Raw genomic sequence first — 27,855 nt, 5'->3', positions numbered from 1 at the left:
CTCGGATACAGAAAAATATCTTAACACTGAGAAAAGTTTCCTTTTGAGAACTGATCAAATCTAAATAGCACATTTGTATCTGATGACTTCATGGTGATCAAGTGGTTATCCCGTGATCATCCCTAATTGGAAAGCTAAAGAAATGGGTTAGTTTTGTGGTTTAGGTTGCCAGGTGATCAGTGTTGCCATGACAGCTTTCCAGACTTTTAAATCCTTATAAACAGTTGTGCAGTGTTTTGGCATCTTACCTCCCTGAGCTGTACTTCATCATCTCACTCAGACTCGGACCACAGTGTGCATTATTTTTTTTTTTTTTTAATGTATGAACATTTTCGTTCTGAAGGTCTGGTTACTGATTAAAACTTAACAACAATTAAAACTTAACTTGTTCATGTTAAATTGTGTTTATCTCTGACCCAAGTTTTTCTCTTGTCTTTGTCTCAGATATATAAATCACACAAAGCTCACTTCAGCGTGAAGTCCAACAATCCAGGGGAACTGGTGGCAATGGCTGCTGGGAACATTGAGAAATTCCTGAATAACCGCTCCCTAGCCCTAAAGGTCAGTATGATCTTCAAACACAAACTTATGTTGTGGCATCCCTGCTACTTCCAGGAAATCAATGAAGGAGAGGATAAAGTGTGGTTTTTGTATATTTGGTCATAGTAGCATGATACTTATTTGTCATCAACCTGACCCTGAAGAGCTGCAAAATCTAGATGGCTTGTAAAATCAGGTTCAGCATATCTCCTAGCACAGTGGCCAGAGCCCAGGGAAACACACAGAAACAATCTGCTTCTCCTCATTTCACGTCAGAATAGAGACTGGAACACAGCCACCGCTTCAGGCCATGCACTGATCCAATATAAGCAGACATCCTCCAGCCAGATGACTTAATTCGAAGTTACCAGTCTGGGTTGCAACATGCCAAATAACGATAAAAAATTCCATTGTGTGCGTATGTGCTGTATCACTTTTTACTGTGTTGAAAAAGAACAGAAGTCACTGATGACCCTGTTTAGTTTCAACTTTCAGGAAACCTTTGTCTTTCCATGAGGGCCTATTACGCCCCCATGCCTAATACATACCGGCTGCTTTTGTGGGTCATTTGTCTGAACCGAACCGAACAGAAGTAAAATCCTATGAGGTTGTGGATGATGGTTTGCCAGAAAATTTGGTACATACATTCATGCCCCCCACAAGTGATGAACAAGCTAAACTGATCCATTCAACCTTTCACTGCTCCTTCCTTTAAACTCAATATCTGACCAAATAAACTAGGCTCTCCGGGCACTCCTGGTCTCGATCAATTTGGCTCCAAGAGCCAGAAATATCCAATTAAGACCTGACAGCCTGTTGCCATAGTTACGTTCTCATTGATTACCCCATCACTCCAACCAAGCATTTTGTTTTTCTTACATCCCAATAACTGCCAGGGGATGAGGAACAATTAGTTTTTCGTGGTGTTGTGTCGCACCTTGGGAGAGAAACACGACTGCTCGGTGAAATGATGGCAGTGGAAAAGAGATGTTAAACTACAGGCTCTGTGCGTACATTTTACCAACACCATCTGCTGTGTATTTCACCTGCGCTGAGTTAATGGCAGTTGTTTAGCTCTTTACTGGAAGTGCAAGAACAGCAAGGGAGGCAGGGATGATATCTTTTTTTTTTTTTTGGTCTAACACCATATGCTGATGTTTTTCGTTCTTTTTAAACAGTATATCTACTTGTCCCCACATTAGCATTGAGGAGGACATGGCTTGTGGTGGTGAGGTATCTACAGTAAATGGTGTTCTGGATAATGAAGTGGAATTGAGCCAGCTTTACCGTGATCAATTTATGTAAGTTACCATAAATAGTCGCAGGGTCCATTCGCCTGAATCATAAATTTAAAATGGAAGTAGGGAAAGGACGACTGCAGCATCTATAATGTTCTTGACCTAGACACTAATCCTATACAGTATTTCTCTGCACCAGTTTCAGTCGATGTGGCAATGAATCCCTCCCTTTGACTTAGCACCTTGTGTATCCTCCTTCTTTTTTTTCCTATCATCTTCACTTCCTATGTCTTTCATCTCTCCTCATCTTTTCATTCTGTCTTGTTCCACTTGGACGGGCTGATTGCACACAACATGAAGTGATCATACATGAAAATGATTGTGTGAGAGATTAAAGCTTTTTGTCTGAGAGAAAGAAAGAAACTGAATGGCCTGATGTGTATGAGAGAAAAATGATTATGAGTGGAAAAGTGGCAGGAAGTTTATGAGTGCATTAAGCCACATGAGGCAGCATTCAAAAGACTAGATGCCTATTGCAGACCTTCTGTCTATTAGGATCTTAGCCTCTTAGTGCACAATTCTAAGGGCAGCACTCTCGTCCTTTTACGCAGCAGCACTTCAACCATGAGTCATTAGAAACTAACAAACACAAAACACATGCACATGTGCATAAAGAAATATACTCTTAAACTAAATTCTAGTTATTTTGTGAATAGATAATGCAAGTGCCATTTTTGTCAGGCCCCCCTCTACTGTACAGATGTGATAATACATTGATTCTAAAGCCTACATACATGTTGAGAAAAAAAAGAAACAGAAGCAAACTATTTTGTACAGGGCCTACAGACCAGCACATGCTATCAATAAAATCAAAGTTTGATCTACAGTTTGTTTGAAGAGTTGTTTAAGAGTTTAATTTTCCCTTGAAGCTGGATGAGTACTGTAAGTCATCTTGCCGGAGCACTTTAAAACCCACTGAAATCTTCTGTATTTCCACCCCCTTCAGCTGTACAGTTGAAGCTGTGTTGTGCTTGAAATAAGCAGGATGGATACCGCCTCTCTAACTGGTGGCATTTCTCTATCTCTCACTAGGCCAACTTGTCTCCTCTGGCTATGCTTTTCAAGTGTTTATTTGTTTGTGTGCTTGTGTCCCTGAGTATACGTGTGTGTGTATGTGTGCCGGCAATTGTCAGCGAACACAATCCCATTAGAATGATGGCTGCTGTCATTAACTTAATCAGGGGCCCGCTTGGATTTGCTGTCTGTCAGTCTGACATCTGCTCATCCTGTCACCTCAATTCAATCTCTGCGTTTGATGCCCGTGTTCCCGTGACATGCAATATCTCAAATGTTGGCAGCTGTGGCTACTTAGAGGGAGAGAGGTTTTTCATCATAGCAAACAATTTATGGTACAGATCATCTTTATGTCATACTCATAGAGGGTCTGCAGTCTGCAGACTGCTGTTCACAAAACAAGAATCACACTCCCCAAGACTGTTATTCAGCTGTTTAATGCAAGGTGTTAGCACTGCCAGAGTGTAACTGTAGAAAACGCACTAACTCACATCAATACAGCAACCCTGCTACATACATGCTTCAACAGTCTCTTCCCATATTTAGCAGAGTTATGGTTAACACTGTCACATATATAATACAGAAATCTTACTTCCCAGGAAAAGTCAGGAACCAAAACAGGAAGTAAAGAAACATGTTTACTTTGTTAAATTAGATAGTTGCTATGCTTCCTGTTTAAACATTACAACACTTAACAGGAAAGTGAAAATATCTAACTTTTTCCACATAACTCCCTGGCAACTGAAGCAGGACTTCCCATGGGCTGTGACCCAGGGGGGTCAGCCCATCACAGTTAAAAAGTTTGTTGTTGTTTGGGTCTGCACCAGTAGCCAGTATCTAAAAGTAGAACAAAGAATATGGGGTGTGGTACAGTTTCATAGTTCTAGTCTTCCTGTTTGCTTGCAGGAATACTCCTCTTTTCACTTACTGTATCTCCCTCTGCTCCAAATCTCTTACCTTCTGTTACACTGTTGTCAAAGTTTTTTTCTTTTTTTTAAAAAATCTTGTTTGTAGTATCTGTCTCTTAACTGTTCACACACACACATTCACAGTTTCTGTACCTACTAGACTTTACTATGATCTGATGGTGCCAGGTGTCAGTGTGACAGCATTAAAGGCTGAAAAGGAATCGCTCTCTCTGTTTTCTTCTGTTTGGATCGTCACTGCTTACTCATCTGTTTCAACTATTTCAAGTTAATGCTCCCAAAGCGTTGGTGATCTGACTGGGGAAATAATTTTGTTTCAAAACCACTCAAAGGCGATCAAAGAATTTGCCTCTTTCATGTTGCGCTGTAATATTCTGTATTCAGCATAGCATGCGTTGTCTTTAGAGGGATGTCAAGTGAAACCTGAATTCTCAACAGGAAAGAAACAGTGCTGAGACTGAACTGCAAAACTTTTTACCTCAGACAAACCCCTGGAAGTCTTGTTGTCATCTGCAATGTACTGTAGCTGATTATTTTAGTTCTTTAGAGGGAGGTGCAATGTGTGTGTGCCAGACTGAGAGTTATCTCCCAGATTTCTTTGATACTTCAGAGGATGAGTCAGTTTCTTTAGGCAGCTGCTGTCGTAGCTTAGTTTCACTGCTCATACAACTCTGGAGATTACAGTCACTGAATCTTTGCAGACACAGTCTACACTCCACTTGTGGCTCTGTAGGCACACATACACACACAAGTGCAATCACCTTTCACATCCTTAAAATTTCTCCTCTGGTTCTCCATTCTTGTCATATGTGGTATTTTATTTCTCCTGTTCTGTCTTTTTTTATTTTTACTCCCTCCTCCAACCCTGCCCTTCCATCCGTATTGCTCGTAACTCCCTCTTAACTTCCTTTCCCATAACTTCACCCAGATCCTCTGTCACTCTTCATTCCCATTTTCCCCATTTTTGCCTTGCCCTGTGTTCCTCTTTTGTCCCTTTCTGTCCTCTCTTATTTCTTCCCTTTTGGATGTGCGTGTTACTTACGAAAGTAAGGAAATATTTCACTTTAAAATTTGATCTCCCCTCTTTCTGTGCTGCCTGTCTTCTCCATCTCTAATCATCTTTCCTCCTCAGGCCATTCTGTCCATTAAAGCTGCAGTGTGTTAAAGACAACACAGAATGTTTTACCACATCGTACCATTAAACGTATATGCAAGGAGACAGACTGTTGCTTTTCTTATTTCCAGTAGAGGCATCATTGGGTACATGTTAGCATTCCTATGACAAGTGCATCCTGATTCGAGAGTGTTTTCCTGTATTGCAATTTTTAGTCCTGGTAAAAATCGTGGATACACCCTTCATTCTTAAGAAAGATATAAGTACAACAAGTGTAATATTGAAAGTTTTTCTCTGTGATTTAGTTGACACACTTAATCATAGAAGAGACAGAAGGATGAATAGTCTCATCAGACTGATACCCTCCATTGTTTTCCCTCCTCAGTTTCTGTCTCTTTGTGTGTTTGTGACTCAGAGCCCCCTCCACTGTACTGTGCTCCAGTTGTTTCCATCATTACATCCATTTGAGCTTACACGTATTTAACTGCATAACTCCAAGCTACAGGTGTCACCTGTTGATAAATTGTGAATGAGCTCACACATCTGAACAGGTTGCACACACACCTTTAGTCCATTTGTTCATTACATTGACCCCAGCTTCTTTTTTTAACCTGCCTTGACAGTAGACAGCAGATCGCCTCTCTCTGACATCCAGGCCCCCTCTGACTCCTCTGACTGTGTTCTCATCAATTATTGAATTGCTCCTCTTAACCAATACTCTTTGATGGGACCTGTGGTTAACTTCCCCCAGTGGAATAGGTCATTTCTCTTCCTGCAGTGACACTGGCACAGATCCCCGGATATGTTCATTTATCATAGATGTGAGGAACATTTTTACAGTGGTTACAAAGCAGAATTTCACAGCCACTGCCACAGAAATCACCTGTGATGGTCACTACTCACAAATGCTTCATTCACTTTACGTCTGAAACACTAATGCAATTGAGACAACATAAAATGGCTTCAAAAGCAGTGACACATCCTTTTTCTGTCCTTTGAAATGTAAAATCCTTACAGTCCTCACTTTTGACATTAAAAAGTCAAGAGGGATTACACTGGCTGCCAACATCAGTTTTAGCTGATGGCTGATCTCAGGATGGCCTACAACTGAAGGGAGAGGACTGACTTGTTGGGACAAGGGGGGAGGTTATGTTGTGTGCATGCCTTCAAGGAACTCCTTCTGACGCTTTGTACCAACCTTTAAGGGATGGTTGTTGACATAAGCACCTGCTTACGGGGACATGGCGGCCTGCCAAGACCTCCCCCAGACAGACCGCCTGCTCGGTAAGCGGACTGACCTGCAGAGGAGATGTCACGATTAAAATCAAAGAGAGAAAAAGAATAAAAGGAAGAATAGGGAAGTAAGAGAGAGCGAGATTCTTTGTTTTCAAGAGACAATTTTTAAGAGGGAAGTAAAAGGAAAAGACAAATAAAGTGACGTAAGAGATGAAAGAGGAGCATAATGGGAAGAGATGATGCAGGACTGAAGAACAGATAGCTGAGTGCTTTGCTGTTCGAATATTGATTGGTGAGGGTTATTTCAGGCCTGGGATTGTATTAGCACTTTGGCAGCAGATCCAAAAGGCTTTGGCTGCCCACAAGAGTCTGAGCCACAACTGGTCGCAATTTTTGAAACAAAAACAACAGTTGCTTTCCAATGATGGCCTCTGGTGTTGGTTTAAGATCACTCTCAGTGTGGCTCTCCATCAATAGCAAACCACGTTCTCTTGATTATGAGTGGGCTGTTGGCATTGGCACAGAGAGGCAGCTTTGAGTTGAGTCTTAATTGCTGAGGAGAAAGGTGGCCTGCGCTACAATGAGAAGATAATGAACAAAATGTTTCAGGTCCCTTGTGTTGTGATCACATGGGAGCTTTCGCTCTCCACAGTGCACGGACCACGGATGCAGCGTGTTACCATGGCATCCTGGTCGCTAAGTAACATGGGCATCATAAACAGTTTCCTCACTCCCAAAATGAATCACCTCTCATACTCTCTTTGTCTCCCTCTTTTACACTCAGCAGTGGGCAAACAAAATGAGAAAAACTTTCATTCAAGCACCCTCATCCTCCATAATCTACCATATGCGTACATTTAACGCAAAATTGCCTCTCTAGTAGCATTCATGTTCATTAATTGTCTAAGAAGGATAAGCGCAAGAGTGTGAGCACTTGAACAGAGCTCTTTTAAGTGTTGTGTTATGTAGTAGTCCGTAATTACAGAGGAGTCACTGATCTCTAGTGTCTGGAAGTGCGTTATTAAACCGACACTGGATGACATGCTGTGAGTCATTAGACACTGCTGTTAAAGCCCTAATCACAGAGTAGGCACACACACACACACACACTCATGAGGCTCCTCACTCACATTTTTTAGTAGGTTGTACATTACAGTGAAAACAGTTTCCCTTGAGTGTTTATTCACTTGTGCTCAAAGATCATATGCAATAATGACTGTTATTCTATTTTTTATCCTCCTGAAGAAAGCCTGTTATGCAGTCACTCACTTTACACAATAATGTCCCTCACTGAAGTGCTGCTGAAATTTATTATCTCAAAATTGCTGAATAAACAGCATGAATTTTCAACTCGCCTCACATGCCAAGGAGATATTATCGGCAGGTAATTTATTCTGATGGCATCCCAGGCTACGGTGAGCCTTTCAGAATAACTAGCTTGTTGCAGAGTGATCTTGGTGGGTACCATTAATCTTGGGAGATGTCTGGAGACATTAAAATATTACCTCCTTCAGTCACAATCAAATTGCAAAGTGAGGGGGGAAATTTAAAGGGGCTGTTGCTATGGTAGCTCATAATAAATTATAGAATTGGGAAGATACTCAAAATGGAAAATATACAAATTGTTAAATTTGTGTGTGTCACAAATTTTTTTAATCAGTGTTCGGGGATCTAGGAACGAGGTGTCCCCAGAAACCCAAAATGTTGTATGATTGAACTCACAATCATGCATACGCACAAAGTGGCATCATACTAGGACATGCTGCCATCACATTTACTGTAGGTTGCTCTGTGCTCTGTGTGTTGCTTTTTTTTTCTATATAATGTGTCCTGGACCAAAGTATCAGACTTTCCATGCCTTGAGCCAAAGTGGCTGCCTTCCTGCTCTACATTTCCATGCCAGAGGAGTATGAAACATATTTAAAAACAGCAGCCTCAGCCAACAACGTATAGACAGTTAGCAGTGAGGGGGTGGTGCACAGAAGCTAAAAACAGATGGTTTGGCAAATCCACAAAACTATTGCAAAGCATATTTCAGATTTTACCACCTAAAAAAAGCTTCTCCAAAATGGGAGGAATTATTTTTTCCTGCTGGTGCATTGCATTTTTAAAGATACACAGCCAACTTTTAGTGTTTTACACCTGGCATTGCAAGGTACTGTAGGAACTATTTTAGGGGGCTTTTGTTGAATGTGATGCAATGTTGTGCAAACACATTTCTGCCCCTCTCACCAAAAACCATTAATATTTGATATCTATAATGTTGAATCAGTGAGATATAGTGTGTGTGTGTGTGTGTGTGTGTGTGTACGTTTGGCCACCGGTGACTCATTAGTCGCCACTTCCTGGTGTTTGTGTGTGTGTGTGTATATGTGTGTATGTGTGTATTTGTGTTCCTGGCTGCTATTGTCAGCCCAGCTGTCGCACTCTCTGTCTATGCTGTTCCTGCTTTGTGTTTGTCATCTCTGTTTTCCTACATGAAACTTACCAGACGCACAGTATATATGCATACAGAGAGGGAGTGTACATTTGATGTGTCGCACTCATTATTGCTCTCTGTCGTTTCCAGTTCCACTGCATAGACAGCAGCAACTCTGCTAGAGAATAAATGTGACTGCGTGCTGTGTGCAGACTTATAGTTGACATTGTTTTGTTGACATTTTTGTTTGTTTTTTTGTTTTTTTTTTCGTCTGGAGAATTTGGAAAATTCTGCTTCATGTATAAACAACAGCTCGGTGTGATGAGCACTGAAAGTGAAACAAACTGGAGTGTGTAATTATTGCTGACAAAAAAAAATCCACTTTGTCTCAGCTTTATCACATTCAGAGTGGTAAAGGAAGCACCGGCCAGCTAATTGTTCTTATAGTCATTTAATATGAAAAGCCAAATTCCAGGTGTTTGAAATTATGACATTACTTCTACACATGATTACATACAGTAGATCTGTGTGCGGGTACAGGTGTGTGTGCATGTGCAGAACCACCATGTCAACATTGCAGCCGGGTACAGCTGTAATTGGGAGATGTTTGCAGCCAGCTGGCAAACAGATAGCATGCTCGGCCGGGAGAGTTTGCTGCAGGAGAGATGAGCTGTCAAACCAGTCCACAGTAGCTATAGCAAGACTGGCACCACTTTCTAACAAGTCGCTTCCTGCAGAGTTGGTATGTTGGTGAGGGCTATTTCCTGTCTAAAAGACAAGTAAATAGGGTTAACTTGTCAACTTGCATGCGCTTACTACTGTGCACTTGATTTCTTCCTTGTGCCAGTCTGAGTATGTGTGTGCGTAGTGTGTATGAGTGCAAATGTGTCTCTCCCCCCTTTTTTTTTCCTCTCTCCACTCTCCTCCTGGCTCCCTACAGGCTGAGCAGGATAGATCTGACTAAAGTGCTGCCAGTCACAACAGCAGATGCTCATGTTTCCTCTGCTCTCCCGTGCCTCCCTACACATCAGTAAGATGGCAGGTGTTTGTGTGTGTGTGTGTGTGTGTGTGTGTGTGTGTGTGTGTGTGTGTGTTCTGTCCTGGCAGGACTAGATGCTCTAATCAGACTGCCAGGAACGTGTGTCAGAAAAGGAAGTGTGCGTGTTTGCACAGTACATCTCTGTGTGTCGCTTACAAAATGCAAAATCAGAGGAGCTGCGGAGGACAACGTTTTAAATCAGTAATCCAGCGTTCTTATATCACAGATGTAAGGGATACGGAAGGTGACTTTTGTATTCTGTACATAAGTGTGTGAAAAAAAAAGGGGCAGTTGACCTACATTAATCGATTTTACTTGCTCATCTACCTTTTGCTCTCTGCCCTCCATCCTCCAACACCCCTTCTGCACTTACACATAACTACTCATCTAAATTAGACAATTCCTTTCAACTTGTGTGGAAGCTGGGATTGGTCACAGGAAAGCCTGCACTCCCACTCTCAGACATCATTCTTTAACAAGACACAGAAGTAGAGAAAATAAAGCAGACACAAAGTTTATACTATAAATCCACAAAGCTGTGTTCACAAGCAGTTACTGGCATTCACAACAGAGAGTACCTCTCTGTCTCCACAGAGTACATGTGTTTGTATTATAGACAAATACACACAAATGTCATACATTACCTGTCACATCATTTCTTTTTAATATTATCATGTGTTGCCTGTAACACAAAAGTCAGTCACTGAAATTTAAAGCATAGTTCTTAATATGTATATTTACCAGTACTTTTTGGGTGAAGAACTGAAGACGCCTTTCTGATGAGAGGTGAAAGAACCTCAAGCAAGTCCAGATGCTTTTGTATAGCACTTATGAGTACCATGACCTGGATGACTAAGAATCTTCACAGACAAGGAAACAAAAGGTTTTGCTCCAACCAGCAACTTAAGGCAGACAGATGGTACCAGAGTTAAATGTGTCCCTGTTGCCCACACAGGAACTGGGACCACTGGCTGATTCTCTATTCTCAGGCAAGCTCAAGCTACACTGCACGAAACAAGCATAGATCATCTTCATTATCTGTACCACAGCAATGTGCTCTCATTAGTCATTCTATAGCAGCTTGCTGATATCATAAAATTTTATGCCAGCTCATTAGCAAGTCCATATTTTTTGCCATACTTATTTATTCTCATTACTTACAGCACTTTTGAATTTGTGTTTCATCCCAGTTTTTCTGACTTATTATCTGACGTGTTCCTGTGGCACTTCCACCTGTGAAACCCCGCAGCGCTGACACCACTTGAAGGTGTGGCATGACCGTGCTGTGAGACTGTGTGGAGTCGACATAAAAGAGCAGATACAAAGTAGAAGAAACTGTAACAGCTGCTGACCTTTGACTCTCTGACCTCTTGATCTGCTGTAGAGAGCCTCATTAATGAATGCCTGTTCCCTGTTTGAGGGCAGGTGTGTGCATGTGCTTGTGCAGCTGTTGGAAATTCACCCTGACAGCTGTGACTTTTGGCTGAGAGGAGTCAAAGACGGGGTCAGCAGGTCCCTTACAATGGTCCACCTGCAATGAAATTAGCTAAATAAACAGAGTAAACTGAATAAAACTGTAGATAAGATGTGGGCGAGTGAATGTTTTTCAGTATAATCATTATTTTCTTTCTGGTATACGTCTGTAGCAACAGAAATTATTGGAAAAATGAATGTGAATATTTAGAAATGACATGATTATGTCTGTTTAAATGTAAAGCTCTTTGATGATGGAAATGGACGGTGACAGTTCTTTGCAAATTGCTTTACTTTGGCCTTCTTCTCTCATCGTATTTCATCCTTGTGATGATGCTTTGAGCTTGAATAGGAGTGCCTCCAGAGTAAATCAACATTGACGGGTTTGTAACCACGAGATCAGATGAGTACTTTATTAGATTGATTGAAACTCACACCTCAATGTTTCTTTGCACCAGTAATGACCTGACTGGAAACCGACAGCATATTCCCAATAAGTCGGTACAGCTTGGTGGCCACTGGCAACTATAAACCAAATCTGCAAAGGCATTGTGAGCCTGTACATGTGCAGTAAAATGACCACCATGACCCAACTGTCGAGCCCAATAATACTCAAAAAACTAGAACTGCTTTTGTGGGGATGCATGGAGAGTCACAAACATAAAGGTCTAACGTAGCGACGGGAGGGCGGGTGGCCAACTGAGAGGACGTATACCAGAAATGTCATATAAATGTGACCCAATTATTTTGTGCCTGAAGTGACATAGGCATTCTTGGTGACACACACTAACACACACAAATATGTTTAGTATTCACAATGCAGTAAAGCTTTCCTCCCCTGCCGTAACCACACAGACACACACACAACTCCATTTCACCTTTGCTCCTTTGCTAGCCACTGTCTCTGACAGCCGCTGCAAAACTTCCACCCTAATGAGACACAACTGAGACGCTGCAGAGGTAACTGTGTTTCAGACCACAAGAGTGGCAGCCACCCAGCATGCATTATGGGACGGCATGGTGTACAGGCATAGCGAGTGATCTGAAGCCAGATCTGCAGGAGGGGAGGTTGCATTATCAAGATGTTGTTTTAGTGGCAATTGATTATGTAGAGGGAGGTTTTCCTTTTAAAAGAAAAAAGAAGGAGCGGTGTAGGAACAGAAGGATAATAACCATTGGCTTCATTGCTGTGGAAATGTCTGTTTTCTGGGCTACTAGGTCTTTGGAGGCAGATGATAGATGATGGTGTTTTTTTTTTCCTTTAATTTAGCTTTGCAAGAAAATCGCCCATGTTGATGTCTCAGAAAGTGACCTAATGTTATCTAAGGGTGTGAACGGCTTTTAAACAGTAGAGAATCATTGCTTTTTAATTTGTCATCTAAATTAAGTTTTCTCTTCTTCCTTCTTCTGTCTCTCTGCTTATTTAATCAGATCAATCATGTGTACTTGATCTTATTGTGAGGCTACATTGATATCAGCAAAGTGGTGTGAGACATTTAGTGATTTTGAATGAGTGATTCCAAATTTGTAAAGAAAAGGAAATGCACTTAAGATCTGATTTTGCACCCAAACTCTGTGAGTAATATCCCTTCATGTGACTCACAATCGGACTTTGTTCTGCTCTTCTGATTCTTGCGACTGTCTTGTTAATTTCACAGCAGAATTAATTCAATAATTCATTATTTCAACCCCCTCCTCCTCTCATTTCATAAATTAAATTACTACTTTGTCCCCATCAGATCTTCTCTCTTTCTGTGTGGCTTGAAACCCTGTGTGACTGCCGTACACATAAGCAGGAAGAGATGGATTTGATATTTCTCAAGGGAAATTAATAGTACAGTGCATTTCTGGACCAGGTAGAGATTAAAAGCTGGGCCCATTATAAACCCATTAACCTAGTCATTAGGACCAGATCTGGGAAAAGATGGAGTAGGTGTGTGTCTAATTTTAGAGCAACATGGTGTCACAGCTAGTCCTAATTCATACCTGCAGGTGCTGAGAGTAAATTTGGTATTTTCCCTTGAACATGCTGTTCCTGCGTCAGCAGCACCCTCTGAAGGCTGTCATAGGGTCAGATGTCATGACCTCACATGTAACTCCAGTATTTAGTTATCCATATTTTCTACTGCATATATTTTCAAGATCAGAGGGGATAGAAATTTCTCAAGCTGTCTTGCTAAAGGCTTTTCAATTTTCAAAATCAGCTCTCGCAAATGTCGTCCATGGACACAGTCAAAGTTGAGGCCAATGCTGTTATTATGATGTTGAAGGGAATATTAAACATGGGTTAACATACTGTATTTTTCTCTGCTTCTCCCCCACCCCTCTCTCTCTCTCTCTCTTCTCAGAGGCTGGCAACAGAAGCAGAAAACCTTCAGAAGGATCATGAGTGGAGAGACGACATCGAGGTGAGTGAGCGGCTGGAGCCCGATCTGATATGTTCATTAGCACCGGCTGCATTACAAACAGATCAAGTGGTGCCGCGAACTCCGTAAGAGAGGTGGGGTGGAGGGACGTGTTATTCATGATCCAATATGATTGTAATAATTGGATGGCAAATCTCATTACAATGACAATCATGCTGTAAAGACTTTATACAATATTGAATTTCATTATTTTACATAATAGGCAGAAACAACCAGGCATGCTCATGATGAACATACACTCACACACACTGCTCACCCTCTAATACTACCCATTAACCATAGTTTTAAGAATACATTAGAAGGGAGTGTACACAAAATAATATGAACGCACTATTATTTTTACTACTTATTTTATTACTTTGCCAGATTGCTGGCCCAGTGAATACTGTGAGCCATTCCGCAATGGCTCTCAGGGAATTACATTGCAGCTCTATCGGCTATTCACTGTCCATGGCACTGTTTTAGCTCCAGCCTTTTCATAATAAATGCAAATTTCCTTCCCCTGATTTGCAATGAGAAAAGACTCACGTTCTATGAAGCCATTTAACAAATGACAAATGATATTGTGTGTACATTCTGTGATGGAAGAACTCTGAAGAAGAAATTCAGCTGCAGCATTTAGGCTATTAGTTTAAAAAACTCTTCAGAGTTATTTGCCAAACCTTTATGATTCTTTTCCATTAAAAATTTCCCATTATCCAACGTGGTGCTGGCTGTCTTGCTCTTAGGAAACGGGGAAAGAAATATTCTCTCTGAGAACAGACTCATTTATCCCCTGTATTAGTCACTTAGAGTTTGATATTCCTTTGGCCCGGGATGCTTGGTTAGCGAGCGTAATTAATTTTTTTGGTAAATGTTATGGGGATTCCTGCATATCTGAACCAACTGAATATCTCTCTTGCATTGTAAATAGGCATAGGTGGGTGGTGTGTGTTAGGAATTTATTTACACCAGTGTTATTGGAGAGGAAGTACTGACACTTTATCAGAGTTTGTTGCCTCGACAATTGACAGACAAAAATCTTTTCACTCTGCACAGATCTGAGCATTGTTGTCGTCCCGTCTGAAAGAGAACGTGATGGCCGTGTGTGGAACCACAGCTGTACTGTGACTTCCCCAGGCTAGCTGCTTTCACTTAGTTCAGCTGCACATGAACCTCTGGGTGCCTCGTTTGCTCACAGATCACGTTTGGTTTTTTTTTTTTTGGTTTTTTTTTTCTGTCCAAGTCATGTGATGAATAGTGAAACTTACTCCCATCCATCCCACGGGAATCCCACAGGATTCCCCCCAAAAATGTTTAATTTACATTAGTCTTAATATAAGAAGTGCTAAAACGTGTAAACATCCTGTTTGAATTTGTATCACAGTAAATCGTGAGCATTTAAAATGTCACACAGAGCATCCTCTGTGTGTGGTGTATGTGTTATTGCGCATGTGTCTGTTCTCTGTCACCTTCGATAACTGGGCCAGTTCTACTGGGCACCTCTCCCTGCTGATTTCAAACACTTAAAAGCTAAGCCTGCTGCAGTAGAACCACACACTTGCATGTATCTTATTAGTGTTATCATTGTGACTTTAACCCTATTTGTAAAAGCTCTATCCAGCTCCTGTACAGAGACACATTTGATTATGTTGTTCGTGTTTACGTTCAGTTTTTAAATATTGAAAGTTCTTCTTCTCTTGTCTTGCCTTCTGTTTGGATCTTATATTTATGTGTGAGTGGGTTTAGAGGTGGCACTGTCAAAAATAAACATAGCAGATCACTAAATGTGATGCCTGCAGGAACTTTCATTTGAAGAAAAAAAGATCCTATATTACAACTCTGTAGACAAACCAGTGCAGATGATATTTTCAGTGAGTAGATGACATATTTGATGAGTCATTATGCTTTTACAAATGTGGACATGAACTGCAGTTGCGCCTGGCAGAGATCAGATTGCAATACATTAAAAGCATCTTCTTACCCTGAAAAGGTATAGATACAGATCACACACATTCATTTGGAAGTACACATCACTCCCAAGACAGCATGCTGCTTAAGTAACAGCTTAAATAATTTATTTATTTTCCAGCCCTTCCTCTCCCTTCATCCTCTTTCTCCATCTCCCACACATTAAGTGTTCTTGCACACAGTAGCCTCCCCTGAGGGGTGTGATGGTGTGACCTTAGTGTGATCATCACCTCTTAAGGTGCACATCGTCTGCAGTAACATGATCTGACAGAGAACATCATGGGACAGTCTCCTTTTATCAGCTCTTTTGAGCCCTACACCTGCTTTTTGCTCGTATAGTTGAACTTAAACATTTCCTGGTTGTGACTCACTGATAGCGAGCAGATGCTACAGTTTGGCACAGTTTACTCAGCTTAATCAGTTATCGTGGGTTAATTGCAAACTGTTAAAGGTAACCGCAGCGGTGGCAGTAGGAGTTGCCGCCCTGTTGACTTGTGGCTCCAGAGGTGGTAGGCAGGTGGTGGGAGTCAGTGAACCAGCTCTGTGGCTCTGGGGCATCCTTATGTCAGCAGCTAGGCTAGCTTGTTAGCGCCCTGCTAGCCTGTGTACTGACAGGAAGCCCAGCAGTGTGAGAGAAAACATCACCACTTATTTCACTGATCCTCAACGTCAACAACAATGACCACTGCACTGTGACAAAATATAGTTTCAAATTATATCCACAGCTATATATGCCTGTATATTTAGCCTGGTATTAACTTACTCTTCAAAGATGTGTATTTCTTCTATTTTGTCTCTCATTGTTCATCTTTCAATCTCTTTGCAGATCAACAAAACTGTTTACTACAATGCCAAAGATGAAGTAAGTACAATTTTATTCAGCTATTCTGAAATTCTGTCAGTGTGATTAAAGATGCCAATTCTTAAATAAAACCCCATGTGCAACTCATCCCCAGCCCTCAAGAGATTATTTTTATGTCAGCAAACCCGATAGTAGATTTTATCAGTAGCCTGTAAGCATCCTCTACATATTTTAGCTTAGCCCACAGCTTTCATTCTGCCTAAGATCTGTGAAAGCAAGTCACTAAATTTGAGTAAATGTGTGAGGTGACCGGATAAGAATTTCTTTTTTGTTTTATCCATACCATGATAAGGTCCTTGTGCACATAAGTAGCAGACTTATTTCTGCATTAGGGCCAATGCATGTTTTGGGCCCCTCACTCAGAAACACATGAGTATGCGTGAGACATCGAGCGCCTCCCCTGGCCTCAGACGTCATCTGTCTGCTCTGATAAACAGGGATCAGCATCTAATTCCTCTCCACTGTCCCAGTGGGAAAGAGCCAACACCCACAGCACACTAATGTCACTCTGTATTTGACTGACAGGCCCTCTCTCCCCTTTCTGTCTCTCTGTGGATGCCTGGGTTCATGTTTCACTGCCCAAAATTTAGATTCAGTTTCTCAATCTTCGTCTGTCAGTAGTGACATTTCAGTGAGAACTCAACACTGACACCTTGTCATTCAGACTAACGAGGACCTGCATGTACAGTTTGTTTACATTCTGAGGGTCGACACACGTGCACAGACCCCTCTAATGCCAAAGTTGCTTTTCAGGATGGTTTCAAAACTTCAAGTTCTGTTTACTTTTTCCTTTGTGCAGTCCAATCAGACACAGGGGAACCGATATGTTCCAGATGATTTCCACATAGACCCCAGCTTCAAACGACTTGTCTCTTACAACACCACCGCTGTCCACATCCCTACGGATATATATGAAGGCTGTAAGTTGAAACACACACCCACACATGCATTGCAGAGATCATATTGTCTATACATCCCTCTATTATAAATAGTAATACATAGCAACCACCACCTCCCACCCTGCTCTCTGTCACACATTATCCATGTCATCACTACGTCCAGTATCTACAGTACGTTCCTGTGATGTGGAGCTCAGCCTCCCAGCGCCGTCTGCGGTGCTGCAGACAGTTCCACAACGAGGCCAGGCCATTCTAGTCTATATATAGCCCAGATACCAACAAGCCAATGGTCAACACACTCAAGCCCCCCTCTTTACCCTGGTCACCAGCTGCTCCTTTCCCTCCCGTTCACTGCTGAGCCTGCTGACCTCTCGGAACAGTTGCACAGAATGTCAGCGCCTGAAAGGTCTTTTTGTGGCTGCTTTCTACTTGTGTGAAGTTATTCTCAGTTATTTTGGTCAGTTTATCACAGCTTCTGTTTTTCTCTGTATCTTCACATGGTTTTCTTGATCATTCTTTTCATCTTATAACCATTGTGTTGTGTGTAGTGTCATGTTAGTCAGCCTGGCACTTTTGCCCAGACTGAAATACCTCAACAGCTATTGGATGTATTGCAGTGAAGATGTTCATGTTGCTCAGGTGGTGTGTCCTGATGGCTTGGGTGTTCCCCTGACTTTTCCACCAGTGCCACCATGAGATTGACATTTGTGGTTTTGAGTGAAATGTCTGGGCAACTAGTAGATGCTCTATCTTTTAGCAAGTCATTTGAAAACAGAAATATGTTAAACAAGCACAAGCTTCCTCAGATTAATGGACTAATGTATGGGTGGCTGACTATAAACACAAACAGGAGCAAACATACTTGCCCATACACACACTTGCACACACACTGACATATCCTCTGGGGTATTACTCTCTTATTCTAGGACACTGATGAGTACAGTGCAAGTGCTAAATGACTGACGCACACAGACACAAAAGGATGCAGAAATGTCTAGATACACACTTGCATGCTGAAACGTGCAGTACAGGTCATGTCCTTCCTTTCAGACATACTCACACACACACACACACACACACATACAAATACACACTTAGTCTGGCAGAGAGGAAGCTTAGCAATAAGAGGACACTGACTGGCTGGCTTCAGAAAGCGGAGACAACAAGAAGGGAACTTGCGATGAAACAAAAGAGTGAATATTAAATTAGACATGACATAGGAAAGCAAGTATTTGTAAAATGCATCATTCAAATAGTTTAATGTGAGACCTAACTAAAACACCTACTAACTAAAATGACGTAACTCCACATGCTACATCCACACACAGATTTAGTACACATCAAAACAGTAGAATCATTTTTTTCATACCCAGCCATACAGCACAAGCTAATAACCTCCTTAGCACTGATTGAGCATTCAATATCAATTTCACTAATGGCCGTCACAGTGGGTTTGCTACATGCAGTGGACTCAGTCACGTGACTTTAATGCCCTTATACAGTGAGTCACTCCACATAAGTTTGGCCAAATGGCCAAATGCACTCAGTTATTTTTACACTCAGCTGTTATAATGATGCAAGGGCAGGGGGGTGGGTTTGGGTGTCGGAGGAGGGGGGCTTGTTCCTGGTGTGATTCATCAGTCTGTCTTTTGCTCTCTAACCATATTTAGCTTCGGTCTTTTTTTCTTTCTTTCTTTCTTTCTTTCTTTCTTTCTTTCTTTCTTTCTTTCTTTCTTTCTTTCTTCAAAATGCAGAACTCAGCTGGATTTTTACAAAATATGTTTTATATGTGGTCCCCAGATGTCAAACCATACAGTGAAATTTGTTCAGTTTGGGGTGTGAACATTATGGAAAACCTAGCTTTGTTTCCCCATGCCTCCAGTATTTATGCATAGCTAAGCTAAATTAATCATCTAGGTCCAGTAGAAGACTTAAATTATCTTTGTTACCAAAAAAAAAAAACTACACTTTTTAATTACTTATTTTTTAATTACTCATTGCCTATTATTTTGGTTGTGATAATTTTAGTTTGCTTATAAAAGGTATATATATATTTTTTTTTTTTTTGTAATTGTAATGAACGACCATTTAATTATCCATATCTTTACTGTTCTCTACTGTAGCTGTATCTGTTTGATCTCTTCCAGCTCTCAGGCAGGGGGTGGAGGGTGGGGTCTGGGTGGAGCTCCAGTTAGCACAGTAGTGAAGCTGGGCTGGTGCTGGTCCCCACTCTCTCTTTCTCCCTCTCTCTGTCTGTCTCCAAGGACGGGCTGCCACATTGATGCCACTCCGGCTGGCCAGCACTGTCAGCGTTGCCATGGCAATGTGTACTGGAGTGTGTGTGAGTGAGTGTGTGTGTATGCGTGTGTGTAGGAGGAGACACACACACACACTTAGACACGCCCTGGTGTTCAATCTTGTTGTGCGGAGGGAGGACTGGTAACTTGATTAGGGGACTTTGTCTTGACAAGACTGGCGTCCTTGTGGCTTTTACTGCTACTGATGAAAAGATGTTATCCACCTCTTCTTCTTTAACTGCAGACTTTCTCCGCAGCCCCTACACCTTATCATTCCTTCCGCTTCTCCTTACTTTGTATTTTTAGCTCCTTTTACCCCACCTCCTTTGCTTCCCTTCCTCTACATCTCTACACCTCTTCATTCCGACCTCCATCCTTCCATCCTCCCCTCCCCTCCCCTCCCCTCATCCCTCATGCTCCACTTTATTAAGCATATTAATAGCGGGGTGTATGGAGACAAATGTGCTACTGTCCTTCTCCCCCGCATTAGTCCTGCTGATTGGAATCTATTCTCCCTGCTGATTCAGTGTGGGTGGTCAGACCAGGATTCATTATCGTGTTTATGTGTGTGTATGCATGCTCAGTGGAGATGAATCAGAGTTTGTTTGTGTGTGTGTGAAAATGTGTTTCATGGAGAAAGAGCGAGAGGAAGAAACACTTGGGCAGTGAGAGTCGGTATGTGTGTGTGTGTGTGTGTCACATCGTATGCACCTACTGTACTGTATATGGATCTCATGGCTGCGTATGCGTGTCTTCTCGCTCATTAGGCAGATTGGCGTGGATGCGATAAGAGGAGATGAGAGGAGAGCATCGCGGCCTTGGCAGCATATCCGAGGCTCGTCTGATGCCCGTTTGCATCAACGCTGTGTGGCACCTGTCAGCCCAAGACACGCACACACTGTGACGTGCTGAGATACTGTGACACTGTGTGTGTCAGTGTGTTTGTGTTGAAGTCACGGCCCCTGTGGCAAAGCTCACAGCGTACAAATTGATTTTTTTTTTCTTTTTGCACTCTTGTGCCACTTGACACACGTCCTATTTCATTTACAATGCTGGCTGCCAAACTCTGAGGTATCTTCATTTCCATGTCTCTCTCTCTCTTCTCATCCTTCCTTCCTTCCCTCTTCTCTCCCCCTCTCGCTGTCATTACATCCTCGACCTGTGTCCTTGTGACAAGTTGGATGCCTTCCCAGGATGTTCTAATCAGCTGATTGTGATTCACATTTGGATTCCCCTCTATGCCAGAAAGTTCTCAGAGAAAGTTTCTTTCTTGTAATCCTATTTTGTCTATCCATAGAAGTTCTTAGAGAATAATAAAGGATTTCTGCAATGTCACACACTGTAGTGATTAATTCTTTCTCACTAATGGTGACTAATATCACTTAGTGGAAACTTATGATCCCTGTGATCCATATGAGGCTTAAAAATGCTCAACATTCAGTCAAAACAAGTGACAGTAATTGCTCTTGATCTCAAAGCAGTGGAGCAAAAAAAAATCACTGCAACACCTTTATCATGCTACAGAAAGGAATGTAGGAGCCAAGAATGTGTGTGTGCTGGTCTCCATATCCCTTTATCCCACAGCTGTTATGAGTGTGTGAAGCGTCTGTACATCTTCATGTCATCTTTGGTGGTTTTCACACATGCTTGTTATAAATATACTCAGCCTTTACTCCAGTGGTATCACTTAATGATTGCCTACCTGTCTATCATTTTTAACTCTTTGGTCCCCTCATTTGTTTGTAAAGGCATGGATCATATCATGAATGGACTGATTATGTTCTTATGTGTAAAGCATTATGGTAAAAACATGTACTGAGTCCATCCCAGGTCTGAAATCCAGAATGTTAACATACTAAAGGGGTTGCCTGGCGATGCATCTCTCAAGTGCAGGATACAGCTTGCTTGACATACCTTTATGTCATTTGACACCCGTAGCACACTCATAGCCAGAAGTGCCGTTCAGACAGATAAAGTAATCAGGGTAGAGCAACTGAGATGTGATGATCTTGAGTGTGTTTGCGATTCGACTGCTGTGTTTCTGGAGAGCTAACAAGTACTGATGCTGGGAAATAGAGTGATGTGTCTTGTGGGGCTTCGTGGTGAACAATAAGAACAACTGTTTTGATGCGCATCATGCGCCGCTGGTATGTGGTGCCCTAAATACTGGTTGCCAGTGTGTCAAGACAAAGAGGAAAGATCTTAAGGATTGAGGATCTTAAGGTGTGTTACAAGCTAAAGTGGATGTCACTGCTACCTACGAAATGCTCATGTCACAATCAGTAGTGAGTGGCGAAGTATCATCGAGTGGAGGGCCCCATCTGATGCAATGATTGCAGGTTCTCACCACTCCAGCCCCCATCATGTAATTACTTTCAAATGCACAGGCAGTTTCAGCCACCAGCCAGCTGATGACAGGGAACACCACAGGGCATCACTTGGCATGGCACCGTGCAGCTTTCCCTCCCCTTCCTCACCTCCACCCACCGCTGTCACCCTCATCAGTCACTGCCAGAATCCTGTTTGATTTGTTTTTGAAAGCATCTACACGCCTCGCAGGGAATATTTAGTATCTTCTCTTCCATATTCAGTTTCCATGCCTTCTCATCCCATGAATCTTTCATTTTGGTTTTTATTTTTATTTTATCTCCCAAGTCTTTTTAACCATGTGATATTTGAATGGTGTGATTTATGCGGCTGCCATGTCTGTTTTTAGGGCATCTTTTCTTAATTCATTAATTTTCTTAATTATTTTCTTAATTCTTAACTCGTTCTTTTTTCATTATGTCATTTCATATTTTTATTTATTATTATTTCCTTACTATTCTATAATTTCTTATTGTTCTTGAGCAAATACAGAGTAATTTAGTCCTCAAATCGGTAAGTTCATACAGAGACAGAAGTTTGCAAGACCAGGCAAATAAAGCTTAATACTGGACCCAGTCTTTTACCCACAATTATCATAGAATCAATTTTGATTGAAGACCTGACCTGTTGATAAAAGACCCACAACCAAACATACAGTATACTTGTGATTTATAGGGTTAATGCCAGGTCACACCACCTTTTAAATTCGGTGGTCACTACTGCAGGCAAAGTCTGCACAAATTTTTCAAGCCAAGTTCAGCTTCTGTGAATTTTGTCACACAAACTCGTACTGTTGACCAGTAGCAAATGGTAATATACGCCCTACCCCCCAAGATCCCTCAGGACGTTGTGCCACGCCTGACAAATAGAGCTGACCAGGGCATGCATTGATGTGGTGACACTTTTTCTTCCTCTCATCATGGTGACCTCGAGACAGCAACACACACATCTCCACAGAGACTGATCTGTTTACACTGAAACTGTGATTTGTTCCAGCATTTGGCTGATATTAGAGGACACTACTTTGCCACGCCTTTGATATTGTTACTAATCAGCGGTGTCCGACCTGCCCATTTGGGAGCGCGTGTGTGTGTATGTGTGTGGTGTGTGTCTGCATCTAAATTCCTGTGGGAGACTGTAATGGGCTTGTCAATTTTACACAAAGGCAACACATAAAAAGACAGTGAGCAAGTACACACACTCTCAGTCATTTATTTTGTCTCTCTCCCTCATCATGTCTACACACACACACACAAATCACCTAATGTGCTGGTCACTACATTGACTTCCTGCAGTGGCGGCTGCTGGGCAAATGAAATACTGAATGTGCTTTTTCCTTGTTAGTTCACTGTTCAGTATGAGCTGTGTGGGGTGAAAAATACCAATGCTTCCTGTATGAGGTCTTGTTACCCTGAGACTTCTTGTTACTGATGTCACGGAAACCAGCAGGACTAATCCATTAAGGGCCATCCTCGGGGAACAGAGAGATCAGGCCTGAACAAATTGTCACCACTTATCATTGGGACACGCTTTGCTCTACAATACCACGGGGAGCCATTGAAAGTCTGCCCTAAACTCTCTCTTTATCCTACAAAGCATGGACATAGAGCTTTGGTAAAGGAGGAGGTTGCGAGGAGTGGAGGGAGTGAGGAGTCAAAGGGAGCGTGAGAGCTACAGCACAGCGAGCGGAGGAAACGAAGGGGAAGTGGGCGGGTCAAGCAGAAAAAGCTATATTTTTCCAGGTTTTATGGCTGCACATTGCTTGTTTACTTTGTTAAAAGAGTACACTGTGTTTTTCTTAGTGACACTCTTATCCAGACAGGCTAGTACTGACCTTAGAAAAGAGAAACTGGTTTTTAACACTTTAACTCTGCTGTTGCAAGTTTCTCAGAAAGGACAGTTTTTTTTTATAAATTTTAAAAGTTTTATACAATATGGCTGTATGTCTTTATTTTTTCATTATCTGTCACATATGACTCTGCATCAGCACATCCCATATTTCCTGGATGTCCCTTGTCTTACCCTGATGTTTGACTGTTTTTTTTTCTCCACGTTTCTTTAATCTAGGTGCTTTCACTAAAACACACACAAACACACAGATAGCGGCGTGAGTCATGCACAGCATCAGTTTGACATGCAGCCCACTCTTCCAGGCAGAGCGCTGCCTTTTCAGATCAAACTAGATTGTTGGAGCATTAAGCCAGTAAGAGCTCCTGCAGACAAACAGGTAAACAAAACGTTTACTGTATGTCTGTCCCCTGCGTACTCAGAAGATGATTTTGTCTTATTCCAGAAATATCAAATTGAATCACTCTGTTTTTACCTCGCTCTCTCCACTGTGCATTTTCTCTTCTCTTTTGCTCACTTTCCACTGCAGTGGATTTTGGTGTGTGTTTTGAGTGTATGATTTGAGAGCAAAACACTAACAGAAATGGAAATATCTCATCAAAGCAGACTGACGTCAGTTTCGATATCTGTGAGGAGGCTTCCTCTCAGCCATCAATGTCAGTAGCCTAATACTGGCAAATCTGTGTGTGTGTCTGTGTTTGTCTGTGTGTGTGCACGTGTGTGTTAGATTTTCAAGCATGGTTTCTCCTTCTTCAGAATTGCTTTTTCAGGGTAAATGGTTTTTGAAAAGCCTTGACATTTTGTGCTTGTGTGATTTTTATGATTTCGTACTTCTGTACAAATATGACTCATTTAATCTTCTTGTATGTGTGTGTGTGTGTTCCAGCTACCATCATTTTGAACGAATTAAACTGGACAGAAGCCTTGGAGGATGTTTTCCGGAAAAACAAAGAGGAAGATCCCTCACTCCTCTGGCAGGTGTTTGGTTCTGCCACAGGACTGGCGCGATATTACCCAGGTGAGCAGCCCAGCAGCAAATGGGGTTTCTCCATCACCCTGTTGACCTTTCTGTGGTCAGTGATCGAAACAGAACTTGCCACCAAAGGGCTGTTTCATCATGTTGCAGACACATGCATGCAAACACAAGCAGACTTGTGCTTCTGAACGCTGTGTCGCTGTTGGCTGACTTTGTCATAAGTCTTTCTTGTGACTTTGGGCTGAGAAAGAAGCCAGACAGTCATGAATCATGCTATGGAAACATTTATTGGAACACTGGTCATGACTGTTGTATCTCCCATGATGTTTAAGTTGCAGATGATTTGCATTGTCTTCATCATCGCAAGAGTTTCAAGTCACGAGAGATCATGTTTACATTGTCCTCCATACCTCAAACATTACATTAAAGGAACAGTTCACCATTTTGGGGAATACTGTATGCTTACTATCTACCGTTCATTGCTGTACACTGAGTATCGAGGTAGCACCAGGAGGCAAATAGCTTAACTTAAAGACTGAGAGCAGTAACAGCTAGCTTGGCTTTCTCAAAAGTCTTTGCTGGTTCCCTGGCAACTTCACAGTGACGACAAGACTCCAAGAAGTGTCTGCTTCCAACTGCTGGTTGCCAAGAAATAGTTTCAGCGGGTGATTAAAGTGGGCCGAAACAATCTGGAACGCAATGCCGGCACCTTTGATTAATAAGTAAATAAATCTGATTGACAGTTTCAAATAAAATAATGTGGGCTTTTGGACTGACGAAAAATCTGTTACTTCTTTACCGGCCCTGTCTGTCTCTTACCCTCTGTGTGTGCCTGTCATTCAGGGTGAACATGTGAGCGTGTTGCGAGTTTGTGCCGGGGCTACGCTGACAAACATATGTTAGTGCCTCCAATCCCACCTTACTGTGAAGTAAACATATTTTCTTTTCCCCGTATTTCCTTCTGCCAAATCCCAGCGTCCCCTTGGATCGACTTGAGCAATTCAGCCAATAATATCGACCTCTATGATGTGCGCAGGCGACCGTGGTGAGTACAGACACTCGTTATGGGATGTACAGTTTCTGTTTCTCTAATCATCTCATTGTCAGTCATTATTTTAGTGTTTGTCAGGGACACACACGGCTCATTCAGTCTACCTGTGTAATTGCCATATTAAACATTCATTTGCAAAAACTATATTTGCTTGTTGCATGAACTGATTACACATAGGACCATCTGTACACACACACACACCCACACACACACACACAGTTTAAAACAATCAAATCCAGGTCTTTGACCAAAGCCAGACAAACACATCAGAGCACTATGATGATTAAGCCGCTGCAGATCAAAGGGTACCAATACAAAAGCTTCATTAGTCTCCAAAAATGATTAAACTCCAGCTGGAAGCCACCAATACTCTTTTAACCATGTAATTAAATTTCATTAGTCTCAAAAGCCCCTTGCTTACTGTGTACTCAAACTCTGAACACAGACACGCCGTTTGTTTATTAAATGAACTATTATATGTGCTAAGTCTTTGTGTTGTGCAGAATTTAGCTTTTAAAAGCATTTGTGCATTAGAATATTGTGTTTGTTGTAATAATGTTTCTATGTTTGTTTGATACTCTTGTTCACATGTAAATCTCTTTATGTGGTCAATATCCATGACCTGTGTGTGTATGTCTGTTATTACTCACCAGGTACATTCAGGGGGCGGCATCACCCAAGGACATGCTGATCCTGGTGGATGCGTGAGTGACAACCTCATGATTCATCCATTACAGTCAGATTTTATTTTCTTTTGCGCGCCAGATGGCCCTGATGCTAACTTTCTGAGTGGCCTCACCCGCTGGGCGCTGCTGCTCTGTGCTCACAGCTGCCTCGGTGCTCCTGTGACACTGACAAACAAAAAGCAATCAGTGTATCTGGCAACCTCATCATTTACAGTCCAGCTATTTCTTCCTGCGGCTTAATGCCTGAAAACTTTAGGTTTAGACGAGCTAAGATGTTCTGAGAGGATCCTGGAGCGAAGTGTGTCACAGCAGCTGTTCAGTCTTTGATCTGATTAGAGAACTTCAGCTGGTTTTTAAAAAACATATATTTTGGATGTTTTGGTTTCACGTTATCCACTGAAAGGCTGAGAGAGCCATATTTCCATATTTACCAAAGTCAAGCAGTTGAAACCCCTGTCAAATTTAGGATATATAGAACTGCAAACTTAACAACAATTTATGTTCATATAATAAATGCATTGTTTACTTCTTTATAAGTAGCATTAAATTGTTCTTTTAAGTGGTATAGGGTAGTTATGGGGTACAAACTTAAAGCACATGCCTAGAAATATTCTTTATGTTTATTATTCTCTATGCTGTCCCAATGAAAAAAGCAAAACCAGCAATGAAATGATTGTACTAGCACATACTTCCTGTGTGCCCATAGCCTGAAATAGCAAACACCAACACATTGCTGTTTTTGGCCATTTCATGTGATTTGTTGTAAGAATAATATAGAATATTATTAACTACAATTGTATTTCAGTGGAAGTACAGTACAACAAATGCCTGCCGCATGCAAGAACATGCGATCGTGTGGTATAGCATTTTTTCCAGCGTCAAAGGGATTTGTCTGATAATTTCCACTCGGGTGGAGTTTCATTATAAATGACACTCATGGCACAGCACCGGGGCTAAATGACAATGCAATATGATAAATGAGAAACTAAATGTTTCCACTTGCAGCTCTTAACACAGCACTGGTAATTGGCACACAGAGGATTGATAAGGCTTTTACGGACATTAAAATCTGCCACCATCATGCTTGGAACTCCTTTTCTGTTCTTTTACCTGCAGGAGCCAGTCAAGTGATATATTTACAGCTCCATCTGGACAGGGTACCCATCTTGCTACAGCAATAGAAGTACAATATAAAATATTATTCAATGAGTCTAGTCCTAACCATGCTGAACGCTGGGATGTTGTCATTCATTTTATGCAGAGATTCAGTTTGTATGCAAGTCATTAGCTGAGACATGGTGATGGTTAGCACTGATGCCATTAATGAAGATTGCTGCTGATTGCCTTTTTGTTAATGTGATGGATAATACTACATCTAGCCAGCTTATTAATGGAAGAAGGTTGTAGTCATGAGGTCTGATATGTCTGCTTATG

The 27,855-nt window shown here is 41.7% G+C and overlaps 1 protein-coding gene across 3 annotated transcripts in view; it reads left to right on the top strand.

Annotated features, from left to right (window-relative positions):
- The window catches only part of LOC121175959 (voltage-dependent calcium channel subunit alpha-2/delta-1-like), a 73,322-nt gene that overhangs the window by 16,634 nt on the left and 28,833 nt on the right, over nt 1-27,855 (top strand). For all 3 annotated transcript variants that reach the window (XM_041029854.1, XM_041029853.1, XM_041029852.1), the window contains exons 3-9: nt 445-561; nt 13,408-13,467; nt 16,262-16,297; nt 17,097-17,217; nt 24,595-24,726; nt 25,660-25,729; nt 26,389-26,439. In XM_041029854.1, the coding sequence (XP_040885788.1) occupies nt 445-561; nt 13,408-13,467; nt 16,262-16,297; nt 17,097-17,217; nt 24,595-24,726; nt 25,660-25,729; nt 26,389-26,439 (587 nt within the window). The remainder of the gene's footprint in view (nt 1-444; nt 562-13,407; nt 13,468-16,261; nt 16,298-17,096; nt 17,218-24,594; nt 24,727-25,659; nt 25,730-26,388; nt 26,440-27,855) is intronic.

This window comes from Toxotes jaculatrix, chromosome 22 (genome assembly GCF_017976425.1).
Source record: "Toxotes jaculatrix isolate fToxJac2 chromosome 22, fToxJac2.pri, whole genome shotgun sequence".
Taxonomy (NCBI): Eukaryota; Metazoa; Chordata; class Actinopteri; family Toxotidae; genus Toxotes; species Toxotes jaculatrix.
The sequence above is the reverse complement of the archived record's forward strand: the minus strand, read 5'-3'. Positions and strand labels throughout refer to the sequence as shown.